This window comes from Cornus florida, unplaced genomic scaffold (genome assembly GCF_030987335.1).
Source record: "Cornus florida cultivar Cherokee Brave unplaced genomic scaffold, ASM3098733v1 CherokeeBrave_3.0.0_Hap2_Chr03, whole genome shotgun sequence".
NCBI lineage: Eukaryota > Viridiplantae > Streptophyta > Magnoliopsida > Cornales > Cornaceae > Cornus > Cornus florida.
The window spans coordinates 44,025,282-44,052,898 of record NW_026775573.1 but is presented as its reverse complement, the minus strand read 5'-3'; the positions used below and the strand labels follow the sequence as shown (position 1 = coordinate 44,052,898).

Sequence of the window (27,617 nt, the reverse complement as noted above, 5' to 3'; positions counted from 1 at the left end):
CATCTCACCGCTGGTGATCCCAACACGTCGGCGATCCCATTCCACCGAAACCATTTGTTCGTTGACTAATCAGACACAGATTCGCTGACGTCGAAATCTGTGGCCACTATTGAAATCACCAATCTCTCCCGATGATCTCTCCCGTTACCGTAAGGATTCACAAAAGCCGAGTTCGCCTGAATTGAGGCTGAGCTCCGATGAGGTCGAGAAGGTGGCGGTGGCAGAGCTCCTCTTTGGCGTATTCTTTAGTGGGTGGTGATCACGGAGGTTGGGGGTGGTGGAGACTCTGGTTGTTTGTGTATATATATATAAAGAGAAAGATGAAAAGGGTAAGTTGATCATTTAAGTATTTTGATATTTTATAATTAAAATTAATAAAATAGTGAAGGGTAAATTGAACTTTTTACATATTTTAAGACTATGTTTAGAAGATAAATTTCACAAAAAGTGTCGTTGTCTAAAAGTAGATAAACTTTCGTCTGCACAGACTGCATGTACTCACCAAATAACAGAGAATGTCCGCGTACTTAATCTTATTTTTATTTTTAAAGTAAGAGCTGAGTATTGGGCTGGTGGAGTGGTGGACTCGTACCATCAACCTACTAGAGTTGCACCCCTTGTAATGTCGTTGCTATAAGTCACACACAGTGCACATAGTACAATAATAGGCTGTAGACATCGCAAAAGAAACGAGCAGGGACTATACATTAACCAGTGTCGAGGGTTTTGACACTCAGAGATAGCCTTCGCATTAAAACCCTCAAAATGGGAAGTGCCGCAGTGGAGAAGACGGAGGAAGAGCTCCGCAAAGAGATCGAAGAGCTTCGTCGCCAACAATGGGAGGTACTTCCTCTCTCTCTCTCTATATAGAATATATAGATTAATATATAGATTTCCTTTGTTTTTTGGCGCGTTTGATTCTTTGTTTCACCAACACAGATTACAGAGCGGCTTCGTGATCCAAGGGGTCTCCGCCGAGGAGGCTTATCCGGCTCTGGTCCTCGGAATTTTAGCGCCAATGGTGCTCGTCAACGAGGCTTTGTTAGACCTGTAATCTCTCTCTCTCTCTCTCTCTCTATATATATATGTGTGTGTGTGTATCTTTGAATTTCTGGGTAATTACTTGATTGATGAATTTTAGGCTGAAAGGACTGAACTAGAAGACCAACCCGCACAGAAAAGGAGGCTTTCTTCTGCTGTTGTTAAAGTAAGCACAGCTCGTCGTTTGGCCTTATTTTTTACCCTAATTTTTTCTGGAGTTTTGTTTGGATTTTGGTCTTATGTTTAATTTGGGAGTGAAGGTTGAAGATGGAGAGATTACTGAGGATGCTGTCGAGGTTGCGAATAATGCGAAAAAGGATTCAACTGTGGAAGATGGTGGGGGAAGCTTTGCTGCAAACCTGAGTGAGAGAAAACCATCCAATTGGTTAAGGAGGGATACCAATCCGAGGCAATTCAAGACGGTAAAAGTTGAAATTTCTTGCTTTGTTGATTCCTCCTTAGTTGAGGTGTGTTGGTATTTATTGGAGAAGATTGAAGCTTTCTGTTTGTTGCTATGTTATTAGGAATTTGAAGATCCTGTATTGGAGCATGTTCCGAGGGTAGTGCCGAAGGATGAGGACCCGAGTTTGGTTAATAGGAATAAAAGAATGCTGGGGCAGCTCTTGGGGACCTTGGAGGTTTGTGTTGAATTGCTTGTCCTGTTTATCTCTTTAAAGATATGAACTTCATGTTGCAGGAAGTATTCATTTTTTTGATCATTTTATTGATTTGAAGAAATTCCAGATGATTCTGGTCTGTTGAAATAGCATTGCTAGTTCAGTCTTTTTAGAACTTTGCATATTTTTCCTTTCAAAAGCATATGCAGAGACATGTTGAGTTTTATAACCTGCGATTGGCATTGCTATAGTACTTTATTTTTTGCAAGAAACAAGGAGAATTAATAATAAATAATATAAGGCATTGCCGCATCCTGCTCATTTTTTTGTTAAATTGAATGAATTTGAGGGGAGTTAGATGTGCTTGTGATATGTGAACAGTAGTTGTGTTTCTTATTTTCTTTTTTGAGTTTGGGAGAATGAGTTGGTCCAGACGGGCAAAGGCCAAGAGCAAGGGTGAGAGAGTGTTGAGTCTGTTGACTTTGAAAATATCCCAAGATTAAGAGGTGCTAAATGGCGCCTACGTTCATATGCATTTGCAATATGTTTGCCTATATAAATTGAATGTTTATGTATATATCATAAATAATCTAAGTGATGTAATGAAAATGATTGAAAACTAATCCAAAAAATTGAAACATCATTGGTCGATGGAACATGTCACGAGCTTCCGTCAGGTCATGGGTTCAAGCGTCACCTCTTGAGTTCTTTTAGAATTTTTTAAAATAGGGTTTTGTTCTGCTATTTGTTAGACATGTCAATAAAACATCCTACATCATTGTTCGGTGGTGGTACTTAACATGAACTCAAGTCATTTGATGGAGCCACGTTTCGCAAACTCCTTTAGAATTTTTTTGACATATGGTACCTTTCCACTAACTGTTGATTGGGTCCAACTTGGTAAGTTGCTGTCCCCACAGCTTGTTAATAGGATTCCATTTCACTGGCTTGTTGATCGGTATAAGTGACAGTATTTGGATATCCGGTGGAGCTGTCTGGAATTTTGAATTATCATAGAGAATTTGCAAATAGGTGTTGAATTAGCTCTGAGTGCACTGACCTACCTGTGGATGGTATTTTTATCGCTACATGTGAATGAAGTAGGGAAATTAGTTATAGTTGTTTTTATCTTGTTGAAAGATAATTCTGTTTGTAATTTGGAAGTGAGCAGTGGAAAATTTTCAACTCCATTTAAGTGTGGCTGAAAAGTTACAATTGAGTTGATTAAAATATAGGGATACAATTCCTAGGCTTGGTTGGTGTTATACTTGTCACCAAAAAAAAAAAAAAAAAAAAAAAAAAAAGAAAAAAAAAAAATTTGAGAAGAAGAAGAATGTTGGCATAGAGGAAGCACTAATTAACATGGATTGAGATACGACCAAAGCCATTACAAGGCTTTATTGAGTTGGATTTACTGTTTACCAGTAGCAAATTTAAATGTAAATCCTTTTTACATCCTAAACATATTTGCCTTTTCTCTCTCCATATATAGCTTGAGCTAGCAGAGATTTTCTAGGGCCCAGTTCGTGTGGTTGGAGTTATGACAATTTGGTAAATATTGATTGTTCCTGAAGCTGCTCAGTATTATCGGGGCTAGAGTGATGAAGATATATTAAGTTTTTTCTTATAGCTGAAGGGCCTTCAGGCCCTTGAATTTTTTCTTTTATTTTATTTTCCTGAAATAAAAAATCCACTAAAGGCACCCATGGGAACATCATATGTACATTTAGACTACGGATAGGCTAATTATACAAAATTATATACTCAGATATCTCCCAGAGACTTTTTTTTTCCCCTTCTTTTTGGTTGGGAAAAAAAAGAACACACCCCCATACACCCACACCCACACCCACTGTTGCTCCATAGGAGGCTTGTCCCCTCAACCCCCCATGTGGAAGGAGGAGGAGATACCACTAGGTTGACTTCACATAACAATTATTCCTAGTAGAATAACCCCTTTCACTCAAAAATTTAATACTAGAAAAAAAATTGTATAGCTTCAAAATTGAACCTCCAGGAACTCAAAGGAATGCCTAACTATTCCCTCCAAACACACTGACAATAGAAAATAGGGACCGACTATTATGATGAAACACCTCTCCGGCTTGTCAAAAAAATTGTTTAGCTTCAAAATTGTACCTCCAGGAACTCAAAGGAATGCCTAACTATTCCCTCCAAACACACTGGCAATAGAAAATAGGCTCCGACTATTATGATGCACTGTAGCACCCCTCCGTCTTGCCAAAAATTCTATAGCAAGGCAAGGGAGAGAAGAAGCTTCGTAGCTCCTTCACAATCTGACAGGGGACAGACTAGCTGGCTTTGCATCATTTTCACACACAAGCATATTGGTTTACAATAAAATTTGTCTCCTCAATTTTCAGTAGTCAGTTTTTCAGAGCATTACCATCCACCTAAGAAGCCATCTGGTTAGCATATTATACGATATAAATCACCAAATGGCTTTCTGAGGAAAGCAATCTCATTGCAAAATCAGGGCCTTACAAAAATAATGGACTTTGACTTTTTCTTCTTTTGAAACCATCCATCTGAAAGAGTTTTCCGCCTCCTATCCTCTCTTTAATTGTATGTTTGGTGGGAAGGAAGGATTGAGGAAGGATGGAAGAGAGGAAGGATAGAAGAAGCTTTCTTTGTTTGGTTAGAAGGAAGGGATGAGAGGGTGGAAGCAATGAGGGATGAAGGATCCCTCCTAACCCATGTTTTTTTTGTCCGTCCAAAATTGGGTGGAAGAGGAGGGAAAGAAAGAAGAACTATCCTACAAATAAGTAATATTTTAATGTTCAATTATTTATTTATTTTTTGATAAGTTAACGTTCAATTATTTATAAAATCACTTGTTAAACCCTATTGAATTCTCTCACATATAATGTGGGTATCTCTTTAAAAAAATATATTACGTATATAAGAACTCTCCCCTTCCTTCCAACCAAACAAAAAAAAAGTGTCATCCCCTCCATCCTTTTTACTATCCCTTCCATTCAACCAAACAAAAAGTGAGGGAGACACTTCCCCTTCCCTAGGGATGCCTCATTTATCTTTCCCTCTCTCCCTTCCGTCCACTTTTCTATCCCTCAAACCAAACAGAGCATAAATAAAAAAATCCAAAGAAATCAATGAACTCCTCTAGGTCCCAGTCCATAGAATGGCTATGCAAAACTGATGATTGAAATAGTCTTCTCCTGTATCACGTTGATGTAATCAATGGCAATCCCCAGAGGTCCAGTAAAGTCCTCTTTGGCAGACCATCCCTGCACCAATAGTCACACCAAAAACTTTCTTTGTATTTTCCTCACAACAAATCTGATTACTCCAAGAAACCCTTTTGCTCATGGTCTTCAACAGCTCCACTTTATATGCTGTTCTACCCTCCCACAAATAGCAATCTCCTTTCCTCGTGCCGTATTTCTTCTTTACTATATAAACTACACTCTTTTCTAAACACTCTCATTCCCACATGTGCACACTGCTTTGTTGAAGAGATATCCGAATCCAATCCCCTGCCATAATAATAGGAGAGACACCGACTTCCATTCAACAAAGTCGAATTTAAACTTAGGAATATAAGATTTCAAATTTATTAGTTGAAGATGATTTCTTGTATAAAAGAAAGATTTGAATCAAATTTAGTTTGAGAGAGTGGTGTAATCTGTTGTCAATCAGTAAGCCTGAATCAATTAAATAGCCATCGAGTAAAAATTCTGTATTTTTCTATGTTGACAGCCATTGATATCGGAAACTTCAACTGAATTATCGTTTTATACACTTTGACTTGGATTGTATTGACATTTAGGGTAATTCAGAATAATGACTATTGCTTATTTGATATTTCTTCACAATAATTGAAGATAATCAGGCGCTCCATATTTTTATGAAGAAATATCAACATTGAGGGAGAAAAAAAAGAAAAAAGGAAAAATTAGTTCTATGCCACCTTAACCGTGCCAAGAACCTCAATAGGCCTTCCTATTTGTGCCCCTCGTATCTTTGGCGGTTTCAATCCTTTTAGATCACTGAATGCTAAGTCCAGAACTTAAAATTCGTCATATATTTTTTTGATAAGTTAAAAAAAAAAAAAAAAAAAAAAAAAAATGGTAATTTATTAAGGCTTACTATTGTGATGGTTGTCTCTCATTTTATATTATTTGAGGGGTCTTGGCACATTTTTGTATTTTTGTGTCAATGGTAATTTATCTCAAGCTTACCAAAAAATTATTAAAAAAAAAAAAAAAATCAGCTCAGCTGTCTTCAAATTTTGTGATTCTATGTTCAAAACATGTGAGGTGATTCATTTAGCTACTTAATTATGGTAAGTCAAGGACTCTCCAAGCAAGCCTTGTGAGTAAACCTAAAATAGATTATTCATTTATGAAGCAAATATTGTTTTTGTTTACTTCCTTACCCTCCCATGTGTGGGAAGCCAAGGGGTTGGATGCGCTGGCGATTCATTGGTGTGCCTTGGACTCTTGGTCAGTTGGTTGAGGAAGCTCATGAGAGCTGTACCAAGAGAATGTTCTGACCTTGCACTCTCCTCAATCCACTGGTGCACTGCATGTCCTCCCTCCCCCCTCCTCTTCCCTTTTTATTTTTATTTTTTTTAGTTTTCCTTCTTTTTGTTGTTGTGGGTTGGGTTTGGGGGATTAGGAGGTGGTGTATATCCTGTGGCTAAATTCAGTGATTTAAATACATTAGTTTCAACTTGTTTAACTTAGCTAATACAACCATATGAAGCAACCTTTAGTAGATGTGTTGTGTTAATTTTATAAGTAAAATTCAGCTATCTTAAAATCTAGTGATTCTGGCAACTAATTGCATAGTTTATCATTTGGAGTTCCCAATTCATAGGTGTGGTAATCAGACTTATTTGGCTAGCATGAACTGTATTTCATCTAAATTTCTATTTTCTCTTTATCTATCCAATGAAAAATTCTAGCATTATAATTTTTAATATTCTTTTTGGTAATTACTAGCAAGAACACATAAACAAGTACTCAATTTAAATATAAATTACTGTATCAAAATAAAATGAATGAAATATATTTAATAACAAAGTACCATGTATTATATAAATATATGATTATAATGTAATACATTGTAAGATCCAAGTCTATAACCTTTTCTAGCTACTGGTCATTTGTCTAAATTATATAATTATCGGAAAGTGATTGTTCTTTTTTTCCAAGTTTAACTATATTATATGATCTAGAAATTCGAGGGGACAGAAGAAAGGAGGAGGTGGAAGAAGAGATGATGTTGAATTTGAGAGTTAGGGAAAGCATAATACGTTATTTGAGAAGAAAAAAATAGATGAAAGTGGGCTCGTGTCCTGACTCCATGCTTTTCCGACCGACAAATTCCTGTTGATTATATTGTTAAAGTGAACTTTATCTTTCCTGCATTTGTAATAATAATTTCATTTTTCTTTCTCACTTGTGTCAAACTCTTTCAGAAATTCCGGAAAGAGGACATGCAACTTTCGGGCACAGAAGCATTCATGCGGAGGTCAAATTCTTTACAGAGAGTGAGTACATGTCAAATCTGCACTTAATTTCTTCCACTGCATTTTAACTCTTATTTTTCCCCTTAATGGAGAAAGAGCAGCAAATTTAGTGAGCAATTCAGTAACAAGCATGACTTGATATTTTAGACTCGCAAATTAGAACGTTGAAATTCAAATTCCGAATTTTAACCTTTTTCTCATGTGATTGTTTTAGAAAATCAAGAAATGTATTTAATGCTATATCAAAGTGGACTTTGGTAAGCCTGTTGGGTGTATATGTGTTCATATATCAGGATTTATCTAACATTCAAGTGTCAAGACACTGCGATGTCCTGGATGAGTTGGAGTGGATTAACACAAGTTTCTACATAAGATAGGATACCCAACACCGTTCAATCATTTTTTGGGATATTAATTTAATGTAGAAATGCATTAGGAAAGTATCCTGAAAAATCCTATAAAAGGGGTGATGTTTTCTTCTCTCTCTCTTGTAGGACACTTGGACATTTTGGCAGGGATGTTGTCCAACACATATCCTGCATGTGCATGGATAGTCACATATATCTAAAAAAATTGAAATTGAAATTTGAGGTTTATAGTATCTTTAGTAGCAATATTGAGCATATTGTGAATTTACATTTGCTATGTGTAAAAAGAATAGGCACGATGGCTGGTGTCGTCGTGAACCAACAAGTTAAAATATATTAAAGAGTGGCCAAGTTTGAATTTATGAAATGCCACTACCACTTCTAACTAAAAATATAGTTAGGGTGAGTAGGGATCGTCCCAAGGGATTGGAATCGTACTTTTGCTTAGAAATAAGGTCGGATTAGTAGGTCGAGTGAACAAAAGGTGGTTTGATTGGTTAATTAAATTACAATTTTTACTAAATGGATGCAAGGTAAAGTAATTGAAATAGAGTAAAATGTAGAGAATATAAGAGAGAGATCTTGGGACTTAGAGGTCGCCACTAAGCATCACCTTCCTATACACTCAATATGCAATAAATGAGGGGAGTTATATGTTGCAATATTAGTGTGTATCATTGATTGAATCAACAAGCATGGATAACCAATTAAGCATACATTGTCTAGACAACTAATGAATAGCACAATATATCGAATTAAGCCATTGTTCCTTCCTTTAAGCTCACAATCAAAACACATCAATAAACTAAGAAATATACTACTTGCATTCATAAGCATGGAACATCAAACAACAAGCATGGATTGTCCTCCCATCTAAGAAAGTAAGGCAACTATACTATAACTAAGCTAGGGACATGAAAATTAAACTAATTAAACTAAGGAAGATGCACAATCCACCAAGAAATGAGTATGAACCATCAAACAAACCACAAGAGTATTCCATTAAAGCACCATGCCTTGACAATCTCTAGATTCATAGCATCAACACATATAGACATGCATCAATATCACAAAACCTAGAGATAAACACATGAACATATATTCTAGCATACATAGACATATGAATAGAATGAAATGATTAATTGGAAGTATTAAACCACACAAATCATTATAGAAACATGATTCATGTATAAATCAAATGTCAAGACAAGAATTACAACACAAATCCCCTCAAAACACAAAACATCAAGATCTAGAAAGCATGCTTAGGGCTAACTCTAGCCCCAAGAGAATGGTTTAGCCACTCATTGATGTAGTCATCCAACCCTCAAGGGCATCTCCATGGTAGGAATGCTCTTCTTCTCCTTGATGCTCTTCTTGTGTATGATTCTCCAAGATTGTATATGTGTAAAATGGCTCAAAATTCTTATATAGGTAACTCAAGTGTCACACCCAATGGTCAGACCTCGTGCACTAGGACCTCCAAATGATTGCACCACGAGTACCCTTTTAATTAGCTGGAACTCTGTTTTTTTTAGCATTTGGGGGGGTTCGATTGATTGAAGTCCGATGAGATCGATCGAACCATGGTGGCGCCTTTTTGGAATAAGACAAATCTGAGATATTTTTGGGATATTTTGGGAAAAAGACAAAAGTGGTAGGTGGGGATAAGATCAAGGGTGTTCGATCGATTAGAGAAATGTTGGATCGATTGAAGAAGGTATTTTGGTGAGGAAAATGACAAAAGTCTCGATCTATCTTGAAATGGACGATCACTGTGAGATCGATCTGAGCTTGGTCTGATCGATCGAATAATGCTGCTTTCCACCTCTTCACTTCCACTTTGCTCTTTTCTTCCATCCAGCTTGAGATTGCTTCTTTTATGCTCTAATTTAGCTGAATTAGTTTATTTTGGGGATAAGTGCCTAAAAAGGGTAATAACATGAAATTAGTCTAAAACGGAAAAATAATATAGATAAAGGTTCTAGAATACTCGAGCCTAAGGGGTTTAAATGCGCACTTTTTAGCGCTCATCACACTCCCAAACTTAAATATTGCTAGTCCCTAGCAATGAACTACAAAGTAAAGGAATGAAATGAACAACAAAACAATTATAATCTAGAAAACAATAAATGGATAACGCCACTTTCGTAGGGAACACGATTGCATTTAGCTTTTGCAACAAGCCTTTTAAACCCCTAGGTTACCCCTAGTGGACGAGTGAAGTCTTGTGAGGGTTTTCAGAAATGATACCCACAAATATTAAGCTCATTCTCACAAAAGAGGCACCACCAATATTGCAAACAAGCATTGGGAGAAAACTACCTCAAGTATGCAATTTTTTAACCATTTCCAAGTAATATCCCAAAATCTCAACATTAAGCAAACAAGTATGGTCCCTCCACACATCAAGAAAATGATCATGCAAATCAAAACAACTCTAGAATCCTTTTTGAGTAAACTGGCATCAAATATGTTGCTATCTAAGTCAACTAAAGCAATGATCACATCCTTGCCCTCAACCTAGCACACAAATCTAGTACCGATCATCAAGACAAAGAGTGAACCTTTTATTAAAGCTTTATTCATCTAGGTGCGCTTTTTATTTTCACTCGATTTTTTTTTTTTTTTTTTTTTTTAATTTTGTTTTTTCTATCCTTAAGGATCAAAGATGGAAGCATAGTGCAATGTGTTGATCTATTAAGCTTTCTAGCGATCTATGAGGTCGAGCGTTAGGTCAATGACTCCCAAACCGGACGGTTTTAAGGCATTAGGTGTTCAAACACCCCTAAGGACTTACAAGTTCAAATCAATTAGGTTATAAATCAAAACAATCTCCATCTAATCATTTCCCACATCTTACCTTTTGGGAGAAGTCCGCATTTTTTTATTTGCTTTTGCAACAATTTTTTTTTTTGCATCAAATTATTAACCTAGATTTTGGGCCCTCCACCTTTCGGCGCGAGAAATTCAGTGCTTGATGAGGCTGAAATCCCGGCTACTCAATGAAAAAGGTTTTGTTATCCACTTTGTCAAAATGAAAGTTTTTAATGCACTACTAGCTCAATTGGGATATAACCAATTCAATAATTAATAAAGCATGTACCCCACAAATGAATGCTAGTGTGCGCCTGTGCTAGTGTAGAATCCTAGAGTGAATATCAAAACAATCACAAAATCAAGATGATGTGGACCACAAATGCGAGCAGGATACCAATTTTTCGAAAAATTTACTCCTAAATGGTCTCCATAAGGCATACAAGGAGTATTGGACTCTTAAGTCAAGCAATTTTTAAATTTTAAGCAATATAGTCCTCAAAAGATCAAAATCATCGCTAGTCATGGACCAATCATAGAAAATTTCTCAAATACACAAGTCATGCTCAAAATGTTGAATTGAAAACAAACACTGCAAAGAATACACATTACCCTCATACTTAAATTGCACAGTGTCCTCAATGTGCAAAGAGAACAATCATAAAGAGGAAAGAGTATACCAGTGCAGCTATGTCAAGAAAATGGCTGGAATATAAGTATCCGAAGTGGGTGGTATAACCCCCCCAAACTTAGGATTTATTGTGGTCCTGAAAAGATGGCACTAGGATAAAATCTCATCAGATAACAAAGGGGATAATAATAGTGCACAGTGGACATGCAAGTGTAAGTGGGATAGGAAATGAAGTAAAGAGAGATATATAGATCAAGCAGAGGAGGTCGGTCTGGCGGGGCGTGAATCCCGGATATCTTTGGATATGCTCTGCAGTGCAGTCAAGATGTCTGTGCGGAGAGTAGTCACGTCCGCTCGGAGAGAGACAACCGCATCCTCCAAGGTCTGGATACGCTCTCCTAGGCTGGGTGTCTGAGCTGGAGCGTTAGGGAGCGTTAGGGATATGATTGGATCAGGAAACTGAGGCTCATCCTGACTCTGCTCCTGTGAATGTAATGGTGACCCTGCCGGAGAGTGATGTGGTGACTCTGCTGGGGGCTCTTGCTCCAGGTCTATGTCCATATGTGCATCCGCAGCCGCCGGTGGGTCTGTTGGATCATCTGCTGCTGCTGCTGCTGCTGCCTCCATCTCGGCTAACTCTGCCTCTTCAACTACCAAGATGGCCTCGTTCTCTAGACTCTTTATAAGAGCATTGTAGCTCTTGTTCCAGTCTTTCTTGCCATAGTGGCAAGCCCCTGTCTCAGTATGCTTCTCTGAATGGAAAGGATAGTGCTGGTCTCTGAGGATATGAGTAATCAGATGTGCAAAGGGAAGGAACGTGGCTCGCCTGGGCTTTGCCTTGATAATGTAACTCGGGTAAAGCCTCATCATTACACTCTTTTAGAGTGCAGGAACAGAAAACCAATGGCTTGTATAGAAGGCATAGAGGGCTGCAAGAAAATCTAAACGGCGCTGAATCTTATGGCCCGCCATAAATACATTTCGGTATAACACTGAATCCAAGAACCATAAATCGTTAGGCAAATAAGTCCTGGTGGCAAATGTTTCACCAGCACTGGCAGGCCAGTCAGAACTGTGGTCATGTCTGCATCAGATGGCCTCCTGAGAATAGGATAATGAAGGCCGGGAGGGCAGACGTGTGGGCACTGAGAGGATGTGGCTAGTGTCTCGACTATAATGCGGATGAGATGGCCATCAATGGTGGTCCGCAACTCCTCCAAGTTACTCGGGGCCGACTGGAGGTTCTGGTAGAACAACCGGACGAGCCGCGAGTAAACCGGATTGGCCACCGGGGCCAGAATAGGTGAAATGCCGCAGTGGAAAATCTCATCATAGGTCGCCTTGGTCAGAATCGACCGAGAGAAGAAAGTAGTATCTAATATGGACTCATGCGCCACTGTAAGGCGTGAATATCTGTGCTCAACCCTGTCACGGGCCATGCCGGGCAGTGCCGGTGGTGGACTAGGTGAGGGAGGCGGTGTCTGCTCGGCCTCCTCAGCTGATGAAGAAGACGAGGATGTAGAAGCAGAAGAGGAGGAGCGCTCGGATTGAGCTAGAGCTGGCTCCTCAGGCTCCTCTACTCGCTGCCGTACTCTACGCTCATATATCCGGCGGGCAACGGTCTTTGACTCGAGCCATGGTCTGCAAAACAGAAAAACACTTGCAATTGTAGTCAGTATAGGAAACAATATATGAGATACATAATTGAAAGCACACAGATAGAAACATGTTTGTCAAGTCAGGATAGATAACTCAGAATAAATTACATGAATCTATGCAAGTTATAATGCAGCCAAGGATAGTTAGTGACTATTCCAATAAAGTGAAACATGCTAGATATAAAAGAGCAAAATGTAACCAATGTGGAAAACACAGGCATTGGGCATAACTGAGATGGCATGGAACACAAAAGAGGGTACGCAAAATAGTGAAGTTCGATCGGTCATGAAAAAGATGAGATCGATCTAGGTTGGATCGATCAGGATATGGTTGAGATCGATCGTGCTCTGATCGATCAGAGCACTACTGAGATCGATCGAACCTGGAGAAAAACATGAACAGTCACAGATTTGTGACGTGGACAACACGGGGGCACCCGAATATGCTTGTGGGGCCCTATACACCTCAACAAGTCAAGAATAGTTACTTAAGTCAGCACGTGACCCCCGAAATCAACATCGGAAACAAAATATATACATATATTACATATATATACACACATATATACACATGCTCAACAACTCCAAAATGGAACCACAAAACATGGGAAGCTTAAGATCTAAACATGACAACATCTAAAACATGTAGATCAACTTGAAATTAAAAAGAGAGAACCCAAAAACTTACCCAAGCGAGAGGAGAGAAATGGACCGAGAGAGATGAGATCGGGATCGAGTTTAGAAAGCTTGGGAGTTGGCCGGAGGTTCGCCAGAGGTAGGGAAGACGAATGAATAGCGGCGGGAGAGAAGGAGGGTTTTGGATCGATGTTGAAATCGACCCAAATGACCCTTGGGTCATATTTTTAAAAACTGTCTCTGACCTGTTCGATCGATCACTTGGGTGATCAGATCGATCGAACCCTGATCGATCATAAAGATATACAGATCGATCGAACCCACAAAATGACAAAGAATTTTTTGAAATTTTTGAAAATTAAAATTAAAAATAAATTAAAAATATTTTTGGATTTTTGGAAAATAAAAATAAAAATAAAATAAACCAAAACAATTTTCCAAATTAAAAGTATTTTTGGAATTTTTTTTTTTTAAATTTGAAATTTGAAATTTAAAAAGAAGTCAAAATCAAAAGGAAGTACACAGATCGATCGAAACTCGATCGATCCAACAGGTGAAAACCTGCAGGCATGTTCGAACGATACACAGAGAGGTAATTTTTCATTGTGTCAAAATTTTTTCCAAGTATGGAATGAAGATCGATCCAAGGGAAAACTGGATTGATCTTGGAATTTTTGGATCGATCAGAAATAAATTTCCCACGATACACAGAGAACTAAAATATACAGGAAATTTTCGCACGATGGGACAAAAAGATGATTGGATGCAGAGATGATGTTCGATCGATCTAACTTCCTTTTGAGATCGATCGAACAGGCATTAAGTGCTTAATTCGAAAATGACAGTGCAAGCATTCTCAATCAAAGTCCCCAACAATGTGTATGAACCCAGAATATATCTAGACGACGCAAGAAATAAAAGGTAAAATAGAAATAAGGGAGGAATAGGGTTGTAAACCCTACGAAGCACTAGTCTTTAACGTCTCTAGCAAGACGTTGAGCTTTTTTAGCCTGGATCGAAAATCTTGTTGTGCATCCCGTCCTTAGCGGGGTGAAAAACACTTTGAATTCCACCCAACGAATTGTTCCCTAGAGAACTCATTGGATTTGATTCAATAGAAATTGACAGTCCTTGATCAAAGCAACTCTTGGGCTTCCAAGCCCTTTTAACACTTGGTTTGAACACATTTCTCTTTAAACTCTTTTTGGAAATTTCATTGACAAGCAAAGACTCATGTTTTTCAAGTTCATTTTTAATGCATTTTTCAACAACACACACTTCTTCATGCTTGTCTATTGAATTTGTGGTTGGATTGAATATGTTCAACTTCACTTTCATATGGCCAAATGAAATTTTCATTATCCCCGTCCTACAATTTATATTGGCATTAGCGGTTGCCAAGAAAGGACAGCCAAGGATAACCGGAATTTGGCTCTTGGGATTTGTGACCGGTTCCGTGCCTATGACTACGAAATCGACTGGGAAGAACAATTTATCAATTTTGATCAACACATCCTCAATAATACCCTGAAACTTTTTGATAGATCGATTAACAAGTTGCCCTAAGCCCAATTTGACATAAATCGAATATGGAAGAAGGTTCACATTTGCTCCTAAATCAAAAATAGCCCGATTAATGACATGGTCACCAATAATGCAAGAAGTAGTAGGTGAACCGGGGTCCTTGAATTTTGTGAGAGTGTTGTGTTGCAATATTGAGCTCACTTGCTCGGTTAAGACAACTTTCTTTGGTGCTTGGCTCTTGTTCTTCCTCTTTTGGGTGCAAAGATCTTTCAAGAATTTGGCGTAAGCCGGAATTTGTTTAATTGCATCCAAGAGAGGAAGATTTATCTTCACTTGCCTAAACACTTCAATCATTTCATTCACTTTGGTCTTTTTCTTTTCAAGAGAATTGAATCATTTTAAGGCATCTGGAAATGGAGCTTTTGGCTCATAACCCTTTTTAAAATCCTTTTTCAAAACATTTTCAGCATAAGAATTTTCCAAATCATTTTTCACAATTTTCTCATCAAGATGATCATGCACATGCAATGAAGGAGGAATAAAATGTGAAACGGGACGGGTGTCAACTTTTGGTTGCACTGGTTCACTCTCTTCATTTTGATTACCAAACTTGGTTGTCAACAATTTTTCCACTTCTCAAGATTGTCACTGCATTGACATGCTCAATTGTGTGACCTTTCGATGAAGAATTTGTCTCCACAACAAATTATTGTTTGGGATGTGGATTCAAAGGCCATTTCCCTTTTTCTCTAGCATTTAAAGTACTAGCTATTTGTCCAACTTGGGTATCTAGCTTCGCAATGGATTGAGAGTGGGAATGAAGTAATTGGGTGTTTGCCTCCAAAGTACCTAAAGCGGTCAACACTTTTTCCTCAAAAGCGGGACTCCTAGAATTTCCTTGAGAATAAGATGATTGATTAGGAAAATGAGAGTTAGAAAATTGATTTCCATGTGATTGAAAAGATGATCTATAACTTTGGGAACCTTGGCTTTGCATTGTGGGCAGAACATACTTGTCTTGAAAACCACCTTGGGGAGGGTTTGAGCCTTCTTTTCCAAGAGAAGTTTGGATGGTTCCTCCACTCGGGATTGTAATGAGTGCCATAAGGATTGTTCTTTCGATTAACAAATGTGGCATTCACTTGTTCATGGTTCACACTTTGTACATGTCCATGGGGACAATTGGAAGTAGAATGTAAGACACTAGAACAAGTTATGTAAAATTTATTGGAATTGCAATATGAATGATTAGGGGAGGAAGACACTTGATTCACCGAATTTTGGTTGATAAAAAATTGATCAAACATTTGAGATAAGGATTTAACCTCGGCGGCTATGTCATTGGAATTGTCAGTTTGATACAAGCCGACATTCTTCCTTCCACCCATAGTTATTAAAGGCGTTAGGCGCTAGGGTTCCCTTGGAGCTTAGGCGCGAGGCGCATAGCGAGGTGCACGCCCGAGTGATGTGAGGCGCACAAGTAAAAATTTAAAACAATAATTCTCAGCAAAAAGAACACAATTAAACAATAAACATCTAGTAATAAAAATACTAAATATATCACAATTAAACCAATAAAGCAACCAGCAAAATAGCACAATTAAAACAATAAAGCTCCATTAAGAAAAACAGCAAATAGAAGATATTTAGTTTCAGTTTTGAGTCATAAAACCAAACAATCTTAAACAATCTTAAGGGAAGAAGAAAAAAATAGAACAGAAAAAGAAAAAGAAAAAAAAAAAAAAAACAGGAATGGTAAATTTATTTTATTCTTTTATTGCACAAGAAGACAAAGTTCATTGCAACAAACTACTCCCCTTTCTTTCTTTCTCTTTTTGGTCTTTCTTTATTTGTTCCACTCTCTCACGTTTCTTTGTATCCATTTTTATTTGATCATTGCATTTCTTTTCTTTTTTTTATATTCTTTTATTGCACAAGAAGACGAATTTACAAAAGCTTATTTTTATTCCAGCACATGTGTGCTGAACAGAATTCTTTTATTGCACAAGAAGACAAAGTTGACTACAACAAACTGCACCCTTTTTCTTTCTTTCTCTGCTTTTGGTCTTCCTTCACTTGTTCCACTGTCTCATGTTTTTATGTTGCTTTTCTTTATTTTATTCTTTTATTGCACAAGAGAAATTTACAGCACATGGAAAAAGCTAAACAGCACATGGAAAAATGAACAGCACATGAAAAAAGCTGAATAACACATGGATAAGTGATCAGGTGCGCCTAAATAAAAGCATAATGCGCGTCCCAGGCGCGCGCCTAATGAAGGTCACTGCGTGGGCTATTATGAGGCGCCTTTCATATGCCTGTAGGCGCCTGGCGCCTAGGTGCGCGCCCAGTCGCGCTTTTAATAACCATGCTTCCACCTAGATTTCTACCATTTTTAGATGACAAAGATCGATGCATTGAATTCTCACTCATGCTCTCATATAATTGCCAAACATCATTTTCATGCTTATCAAGGTAAGAGCCACCCATAGATGCATCAACCATACTCTTGTGATTATCCGGCAAGCTTTCAAAAAAGTATTGAACTAATTGCCACTTAGAAATGTCATGATGTAGACACTTCCTAAGCAAATCATTAAATCTTTTCCATGCCTCATGAAATATCTTCCCGTCCCCTTGAGAAAATTCTAAAATAGAAGTTCTCATTGCATTGGTCTTTGAAACCGGATAGTACTTTTTCAAAAACTCTTGTTACATTTTCGCCCAAGAAGTTATCGAAAAAGGCCTAAGATTGTTGAACCAATATTTCGCCTTGTCTTTAAGGGTAAAGGGAAAGAGTTTGAGTTTTAAAATTTCTTCCGGCATGTCTGTGTATTTCACGGTGGAATACATTTCAAGAAACTCATCCAAAAGCTTGTAAGGTTCTTCACTTGGAAGTCCATGATAGTTGGGAAGCATTTGAATAGTTTGCGGTTTAATTTCATAGTGATGTGCTCTAAAAAGGGGCAATTGAATGTATGTAGGTGCATTATATTCATTTGGCACATAATGAGCACGCAAAGCAAGAGGAAGATTCATAACTGGTGGTGCTACATAAGCACCTTGATTTACTTGAGCAATGGGAGGTGGGGGTGGAACAAAAATTGGCCGAGGCATTCCCAATGGAACTTGGCCTTGTTGTTGTAGAATGAAAGGTCTTGGCATGCCTAATGGTACGTGAATGTTATCATGATGCACATTAGGGTGGAAGATACCTTGTTGGTCGATGTGATCAAGGTCCTCCACATAGTTGTCAAAGGCGCCTCCAAGCGCCATGATGTCGCCTTGAGTACACTTAAGGCGGCTCTGTTACATAAGGCGCGCGCCTTTACCACGAAGGCGCCAGGCTACAGGCGCTATAAAGGCGCGCCTGCCTTAAACTGTGGACTTTTTTTTACTTCTTTTCGTTATTTTATTTATTTTTGTTTGTTTATTTTTTTGTTATATTATTGTTATTATTTGTATTCTATTATTTTATTACTTAATATAATACAAAGCTCAAAGGCTCAAAGCTGAAAAGCCTATTACAACATAAAAAAAAAAGAAAAAAAAAGAAAAAGAAAAGAGGCAAAGCAAAGGAGAAAGAAGAAGAGTCGAAGACAGAGGCAGCGAAGGCGGTAGTAGTACTCACTCGGATCTGCGTCGGCTAGCACTCAGCAGGTAAGTCCTTCTCTCCTTCTCTTCTTCTCTCCTCCTCTTCTCAGATCTGCCGGATCGGTCAGATTTTTTTTTCTTCTTTTCTTCTTCTTCTTCTCTCGAGTCTCGGACTTTCGGCTCTCTCCTAGTCCTAATTTATATCATTTATTTTTCTTCTTTTTAATTTTTTTAAATTATTTTTCTCCAGTTTATTCTTCTTTTCCTTTTTATTCTTTTTTTTTTTTTTCTTTTCTTTTCTTCTTCTTCTCTCGAGTCTCGGCTCTCTCCTGGCAGATTTGTTTTTATTTTTCTTCTTCTTCTTTTTATTTATTTATTTTTTTCTCCACTTTTATTCTTTTTTTTTTTTTTTTCTCTAGTCTCGGCTCTCTCTTGGCAGAATGGCAGATTTTTATTTTTATTTTTCTTCTTCTTTTTATTTTTTTATATATTTGTGTGAGGTACTTTAAATTTACGTGCTTGGAAGCCTTGGATTAGATTACTGCAATGTATTGCTCTCACTATTTTTTTATTTTATTTGTGTGATCCTAATTTATTTGTGTGAACAGCTGTATTTGTTCCATTCTAACATGTTGTTGGTTTGAGGAAATGCATTTTTATCTAATTTTGTTAAAATGAAATAATTAGTTAAGTGTACTATAAATTATAGAAGTCAATCTCAAATTGTAAATAGCTCATGTACTGTTAAAATGAAATAATTTTGTTAAAATGAAATAATTACTCATGTACTGTTATATTATTTTCATATAATTAGGTTCTATTATTGAAAGAATGTTTAGTTGTTAAATCACTCACCCAAAAATGAAAAATAGAATCAATGATGGTGCTTATAGAAAATTAAATTGATTTGATTTGAAAATATATCACATCCTTGTGGTTTTTGCAAGATAAATTCATAATTTCTATTTAATGCATCCAAACATGGTGAAAGAACATGGTGCTTATAGAGGATGTTAGAGAAAGAACACCCACATTGATTATTCACTGTTTAACTCAAGTACTTGATTTATTTGGTTTTGGCATCTTTATGTTGAATATTTAACTTAAGTAATTCATTTAGTTGACTTTTGCATCTTTATATATACTATTGCATCTTTAATACTTTATTGGGTGGGTTTTGTTTGTTTCTTTTTTCAACGTGCGCCTTGCTTCAGTCAGGCGCGCGCCTCGCCTTGCACCTCAAGCTCCAGGAGGCATTTGCACTTTTGTGCGCCTTGAGCCTTTAACAACTATGGTCCTCCACATGGTCGTCATTTTGCTCCTCTATTGGTAAAATGGAGTGATGAGAGCTACCCCTTCCCCTAGGATTACGAACAATGGATTCAAGAGTCAAATTAAGTGGGACAAGAGTAGGATTTAACTACCTACGACCATGCATGCACAAACAAAACAAAAATTAGAAACAAGCAAGTAGCAATCACTTTGCCTCCGCAACAAATCAATAATCAACAATCCTCCGCATACATTGATCCCATGCTTCCATGCTTTGAACAATATGCAAGAAAAATTAAATTGCCTCCACGCAGGCTCATGATTTATCTAAGAAAGTGAAGACTTGCCTCTACGCGGGCTCACGATTTAACTAGAGATAGACTTTAGAGAAGGCTCACAAAGGTTACTTTAGAAACTTCGAATTAATTTCAATTTTGCTTTGCTTTGCAATTTTTTTAAATTTTTGCTTTTTATGCTTAGCTTAGCTTAGCTTGTCTTTTTGCTTTTGTAATTCCGCTTTGCTTCATTCTTCTTGGCTCAATTCACCTAGCCAATCAAGAACAAACACAATAAGTAACCAAAATAAAAATAAAGTAAAGACACAATTAAAAGAGTACTAATTCCTAATTGTTTCCGAAATACGGCGTTGCCTCAAATCCCCGGCAACGGCGCCAAAACTTGGTGTTGTCGTGAACCAACAAATTAAAATATGTTAAAGAGTGGCCAAGTTTGAATTTATGAAATGCCACTACCACTTCTAACTAAAAATATAGTTAGGGTGAGTAGGGATCGTCCCAAGGGATTGGAAGCGTACTTTTGCTTGGAAACAAGGTTGGATTAGTAGGTTGAGTGATCAAAAGGTGGTTTGATTGGTTAATTAAACTACAATTTTAACTAAATGGATGCAAGGTAAAGTAATTGAAATAGAGTAAAATGTAGAGAATATAAGAGAGGGATCTTGGGACTTAGAAGTCACTACAAAGCATCACCTTCCTAGACACTCAATATGCAATAAATGAGGGGGGTTATATGTTGCAATATTAGTGTGTGTCATTGATTGAATCAACAAGCATGGATGACCAATAAAGCATACACTGTCTAGACAACTAATGAATAGCACAATATATCAAATTAAGCCATTGTTCCTTCCTTTAAGCTCACAATCGAAACACATCAACAAACTAAGAAATATACTACTTGCATTCATAAGCATGGAACATCAAACAACAAGCATAGATTGTCCACCCATCTAAGAAAGGAAGGCAACTACACACTACAACTAAGCTAGGGACATGAAAATTAAACTAAGGAAGAGGCACAATCCATCAAGAAATGAGTATGAACCATCAAACAAACCACAAGAGTATTCCATTAAAGCACCATGCCTTGACAATCTCTAGATTCATAGCATCAACACATATAGACATGCATCAATATCACAAAACCTAGAAATAAACACATGAACATATATTCTGGCATACATAGGCATATGAATAGAATGAAATGATCAATTGGAAATAGTAAATCACACAAATCATTATAGAAACAAGATTCATGTATAATTCAAATGTCAAGACAAGAATTACAACACAAATCTCCTCAAAATACAAAGCATCAATGTCTAGAAAACATGCTTAGGGCTAACTTTAGCTCCAAGAGAATGATTTAGCCACTTATTGATGTAGTCATCCAACCCTCAAGGGCATCTCCATGGTAGGAATGCTCTTTTTCTCCTTGATGGAAATCCTAGATAAGTGGAAGAACTCCCAAATGGTGTGTGTCTCTCTAATCTCTAGACTCCTCCAACCTCTCTCTTGTGTATGATTCTCTTAGAATGTATATGTGTAAAATGGCTCAAAATCTTTATATAGGTAGATCAAGTGTCACACCCAATGGTTAGACCTCGTGTATTAGGACCTCCAAATGATTGCTCTATGAGCACCCTTTTAATTAGCTGGAACTCTATTTTTTTTCGCATTTGAGGGGGTTCGATCGATCGAAGTCCGGTGAGATCGATCAAACCATGGCGGCGCCTTTTTGGAATAAGACAAATTTGAGATATTTTTGGGATATTTTGGGAAAAAGACAAAAGTGGTAGGTGGGGATAAGATCAAGGGTGTTCGATCGATCAGAGAAATGTTGGATCGATCGAAGAAGGTATTTTGGTGAGGAAAATGACAAAAGTCTCAATTTATCTTGAAATGGCTGGAACGATCACTGTGAGATCGATCTGAGCTTGGTCTGATTGATTGAATAATGCTGCTTTCCACCTCTTCACTTCCACTTTGCTCATTTCTTCCATTCAGCTTGAGATTGCTTCTTTTATGCTCTAATTTAGCTGAATTAACTTATTTTGGGGATAAGTACTTGAAAAGAGTAATAACATGAAATTGGTCTAAAACGGAAAAATAAGATAGATAAAGGTTCTAAAATACTCGAGCTTAAGGGGTTTAAATGCGCACTTTTCAGTGCTCATCAATGGCCTTCTAGCTGTAGGTCTGACACTAGGTGGATTAGACTGCAGCACTGGTTGCACTTGATATTGTCTTTTAAATTACTGTTTTTTTCTTTTGCTGGTTGGTTTTTTCTTTTCTTGTGTGTGCGTGTGTGTGGCTTCTATCACTAGAAAGTTATATATCTTGAAATTCTGTGTAGGCTGAGCAAAGGGCACGTGAAGAAAGTGAAAAGTTGAGGCAACAGGAGCGTGAACAAATTGCAGAAAAGCGGAGGAGAGATTTGGTTTGTTGTTCAATTTATTTTTACAGTGCATCTCTGCAAGTGCAGCTTATAATGGATGTCCTTTTTATGTGAGGAAGCAAATTAAAATTTTCTTACTTATTTGTTTTAACTGTATATTTTTCCGTCAGACTCTTAGAGCACGTGTTGCTGCTAAGGCAGAGGAAAAGAAGTTGGAATTGCTATTTCTTCAGTGGATTGAGCACCATAAAAAACTTGGCAATTTTCTAAGGTACATCTTTTTGGACTTCATTTATTTGCCGTGATTGCATTTCCCCCTTGAAATATTTCTCACATGGTTGCCTGTCACAGTTGAGCTTTCTGTTTCTAATGCTCTTACTATGTACTTTCTGCCTCAGGTTATTTCTAATTTTTGGTCCGAAAGTGTCCATATTCACAATTTTATTGAGACGAAGATAAGTTTCTGTTCATGCGCATGGCAATGAAGCAGCTGGATGACTGAAATATTCCTGCTTGCAGGATTCTATGTTGAATGAGGGAGTTTTTTTTTTGTATATATGTATATGACTCATTTTTTTCCCTTTATGGATTGAATTTCTTTCAGGACTAAAGCAGAGCCTCCAATATATTACTCGTTCGCCAAACCTATGGATAAAGATGCAACCTTGGTTGAGGAGCAGAAGGAAAAGGTGATTTTCTGGCCACACTTCAAACTTGTGTACTACCCTACAAGTGTATTGAGAAAAATTTCCCACAGTTTTTATATTTGCTATATATTAGCAGAAAAAGCCAGGATCTCCAAGGAAGATGGAAAATTTGTTTCTTTCTTTGTTGTTTTTTTCTTTTTGAAGCTATGAAGTACAATTATGACTATAAGGGTGCTATATCCATATCATGGTTCACAGTCGTGGTCATGACCACGATAATAGTCGTGGACACGGTGTAATGGGCTCGGGCCTATATCGCTGTAATGTAATGGGATATGTTGTCGCAATCATAATTTTTTTGGGGCCTCGCACCTAAACCCATAAATGCACTAATACAGTATTTTTTATAACATAATTCAATAAAAATGGGTTTTTAGTAGATTTTTTGTGATTTTTATTAAATTTTTTTAGACTATCTACTTATCTAGCCTAAGTAGTGACCTATTTATGAAGTCTAACTTTTGGTCGTTACTAAAAATGCTTAGTAATTACAATTTTTTACTAAATTAACGAATAAAAATAAATTAAGTATGAAATAAATTAAAATTCTTATTACAGTATGTGTAAGAATTACAAAACAAAATTTTAAAAAAATGAAAAGATACAATACAAATTAAAATTACCAAGAAAATTATCATATTAATTGATTATATATAATTTTTTATTTGATTATATATAAAGTTTTAAGCATTTAAGAGGGGGCTATATATGTACAAAGGATGCAATGCTCAGTCACTTGTGTACATGGTCTTGGTTTCAAACTTCTGTCCATGAATACTTTTATTGTTTTAATGCAAAGGCATGTTACGTAGCTGTTTGGTTTCAGTATGTTAGATAGTAATTTCATTTCACTGATTTTTAAGAAATAACAAAATAAAATTGAATCATTGGAAATGCTTTTTAGGTGCATGTTCCAACCAAAAGTTTGGACGCATATCCTATACCCATGTTCAAGTATTGTGTGTTTGACATGGACGCTTCACCTGTTTTTGAAGAGTCCATGTAACATAGCCGACCACTTGTCCAATTACTTCTTAGGGACACGTCTGACAGGTCTAAAACATCAAATTATAACTTTTCTAACCACAATGTCATAGTATAATTATTAAGGAAAGCACAACTAAGGTTCCAAATACTTTGGACTTTCTTCAGAAAGAAGAATTGTGATATAATGAGAATATATTGTCTAATTTAGTTTGAAGTTTATGTCCGTGCGGCCTGTTAGCAGCTCACCAGGTCCATTAATGGCCTTGTTTTACCCGGCTCACTCACGCCTGCAATTCTAAGGTAAAAAAAAGAGGCTAGCTGTTGGAAATTTTAAAAAAATTAAGCCGTTGAAGCTTTATACTTTATTCTTCTCCTCTCTTAATTACCAAGTTTTCGTCGCTCTCATCTCTCAAGTGCTAAATCTTGATATTATATCTTTTGCTTGGCCCATAGTATATGCTAAAATTTGTATGCAAAATATATCCTTCTTAATTTAGCAATATTCAGGATAAATTACTATATCATCAACATAAAGACATGGGGTAATTTTGTAAATATTCGCATAGTAAATATAATCAATATATATATATATAAAAGAATTGATATACATAAAAGTTTTTTGATAAGTAATATATATAAGTTTATCGTAATAGCATGATATATACTAATATTTAATAGTGTGCATACTTTTAAAAGTATAAAAATGTAATACATAAGTACATATATACCAGTATATTAATATTATAGATGTAAGCCTTAAGTATAGTATTATTGTATATATAAGTGTATTAGTTAGTTATAACTAATATTAGTTATTAGTTATTTTGTTTTTTATTAGTAATAACTAATTATGATCTATTATAAATAATTATATAACAATAAGTTGCTGTATAAGTGACTAATAATTAATTATTAAGTTAAATTTAATAAAAACTAATAATCAAGTAAGTTATTAAGTTCTAAGTAATAAATTAAAAGCATCAAGTTGTATTGATAAGTTATAACTAATTACATAAGTAATAAGAAATTGAACAATCACACATATATATATGTGTTTGTATATATATTTAGTGAAATAGACTTGAACTTGATTGTAGCCTGAATAGTCCAAATTTAATGAAACTTGAGTCAATTTAAGCTCACTCAATACCTGAAACTGGCATACTTTAAACTGCCATCTGTCTACAGGATCAGCATGCGGGCTTTGCCAAAAGTGCTGAGTAAAAAAATACAATAATTAATTTTTTAGTTGTCAAGATATGTTATAGTTAAATGATAGGAAATAGGAAACCCATTTTCCTCGATGAAATTTGGTCATGTTTTATTTATTTATTTATTTATTTCCTAGTTGATACTCACACACTCCCCCTTCCAAAAAATTGTTTGCACCCAAGAGGAGTCGAACCTTAGACCTAATGCTTCATAAGGCACCAGGGCCAAGCTTACCCACTTGAGCCAACCCCTTGGGGTCAATATGGTCTTTGCTTTGTCCTGTGTGGGGCTCAGAATGTGTTTTTGGAGCAGTTTATGTTTCTTGGGGCGGGGCAGGAAAGCGGTCTGGACTTGAAACAGGGTTGCTACTCAATTCCCAATCATTAGATAAATTCCAGATCATGGATGGGCTTTGTTCTTGTCTTGAGTCGGTTTGATATTTTCCTATTGCTACAAATGTATGGAGCATCTTTGTATAGAGAAATAGTGAATGTAGAAGTTATTAATCAGGTGGAAGAAAGGATGAAATGGGGATTTGCATCTGGAACTTGATTTAATACTTGTAGGATGCATGAAAATTCTGTTTGTTAATTTATTCTCCATTCCAATTTTATGTATCAGGCTTTTCAAGAATGGAAGGCTGCTAGGAGAGAGGAGTTGTCTGAATATCAGAAGCAGATCGGGGAGCAGTCTATTGCCAATGTTGAAAAGGAGCTCGAGAGGAGGCAAAATGCAAGGAAAGTTAGGAAGCCAAACAATGATATATTGAACTTACAAGAGACGATGGACAAAGAACTAGAGACCCATAGGCTTGAGCATGGCCCCAAGACACGGAAGCTTCCCAGTGGAAGCAACAATGAAGACGAAGAGGATGTGGAAGACATCAATGTTGGCGATGATGACATGATGGATGATGTGCTGGATGTTGATGAGAACAGCAGGAGAGGTGACGAATCAGTGAAGCCAGAAGCAGGTAATGGTAGTCCGCATCCAGACAATATGGATCAATAGTGTTGAAGCCATCCCATCGCACTTCCTCTTTTGTCACTCCGGTAAATCTGATTTGTATTCTGTAACTGTTGTTTACCTCTAGAACGGACTGTTTTGGTTATTTAATTACTTTTTCTTGCTTTTGTTTATTGAATGTTATATCGTTATAAGTTTTTTCTTTAGAGGATGTACTTATTTTATTAGCCCTCCATTTTGGGTTTGAGCTCCCTTTAATTAAAATCTGTGCTCTGTTAAATTTTTGTTGGCTTTTGCACATTTTTATTGAAAAGAGTAAAGCTAAGCAATTTTTTCTGCGGATTTTGGATATATTTGTGGGTTGTTGAGCTGTTATTATGGTATGATCTTAGACATTCTTTGTTGTGGGAACTTTGTGCTTCTTTGAAGACTATTGTGAGGACCATTTCTCTTAAGATTAGGTTTACTAAGAAGACCGAAGGCATTTGCTGCACCTTGTTTACTGCTCGAATTAGGTTTTTCTGGTCAGGTTTACGGCTGTTGTCATGGTCTGTTTGGGGGTATGAGGATATTTTGTAGCCCTATGTTCTATTATCATAATAAGCTTACTGCGGAGTACGCAGACATGTCATGGTTTTACTTCTCCTCTTGTTTGTCACCGGTAAGCTTCTCCGCAGTAAGCTTCTCCTTTCCCACGGCCTTGACACTGCCGACAAGCCCTCTCTCTCTCTCTCCTCTGTCCCCGACGGCTCCCTGGCAAGTATGCTTACTTGCTTTCTCCCATCTCCAAATGTTTGTTTCTTATATGTTCCCAACCTTGGTAGTGGGTTTGTGCTGGAAACGGGTGATGTCAATGGAGAAGAGCATGGACGGCGATGTGCTCGATGACGGAGTGTACCGTCAAACACACAGAACGACTGCGATTCAAGGGACTGTTCTTACCGGTGGCGAAGGAAGATGTCTTTACCGACGAGCATGGACTAATTAAACCGTGGTGAAGCTAGAAGGAACTGTCCCGGGGAACAAGTGACTGATTTGCAGATGTTGGGACTATGGCACTATGCTTTACCCATGATGACCCAAGCGGGTTTGTACTGCCGACGGCAAGAGAACTTACCAGCTATCAAGGATTTTACGGCAATAGAACTTACCGGCTTGATAGCGGAGAGCTTAGAACAACTAAATGGTCAGCAAGGATGATAAGACCGCGGATGATGGTGACCGTCAGTGTGCTTGGATGACTGCCGATGTTGTTTACCGACGACGGCAAGCATGACAGTTGTGGCGACGGATAGGGGCAGGGATAAACGGCTGAAGGAGAGCTCGGAACGAAGCTTACCGTCGAGGCGCGGGGAACGGCGGCGAGCAAGGT

The 27,617-nt window shown here is 37.1% G+C and overlaps 1 protein-coding gene across 1 annotated transcript; it reads left to right on the top strand.

Moving 5' to 3' along the window:
• Positions 1–582: 582 nt before the first annotated feature.
• Positions 583–26,469, top strand: LOC132300388 (uncharacterized). The gene is made up of 10 exons (XM_059797423.1): positions 583–843; positions 940–1,050; positions 1,142–1,207; positions 1,302–1,463; positions 1,566–1,679; positions 7,126–7,197; positions 22,332–22,415; positions 22,544–22,644; positions 22,978–23,062; positions 25,901–26,469. The coding sequence occupies exons 1-10, from the start codon at positions 766–768 to the stop codon at positions 26,288–26,290; spliced, it is 1,263 nt and encodes a 420-aa protein (XP_059653406.1). The 5' UTR covers positions 583–765; the 3' UTR covers positions 26,291–26,469.
• The last annotated feature ends 1,148 nt before the right edge of the window (positions 26,470–27,617 follow it).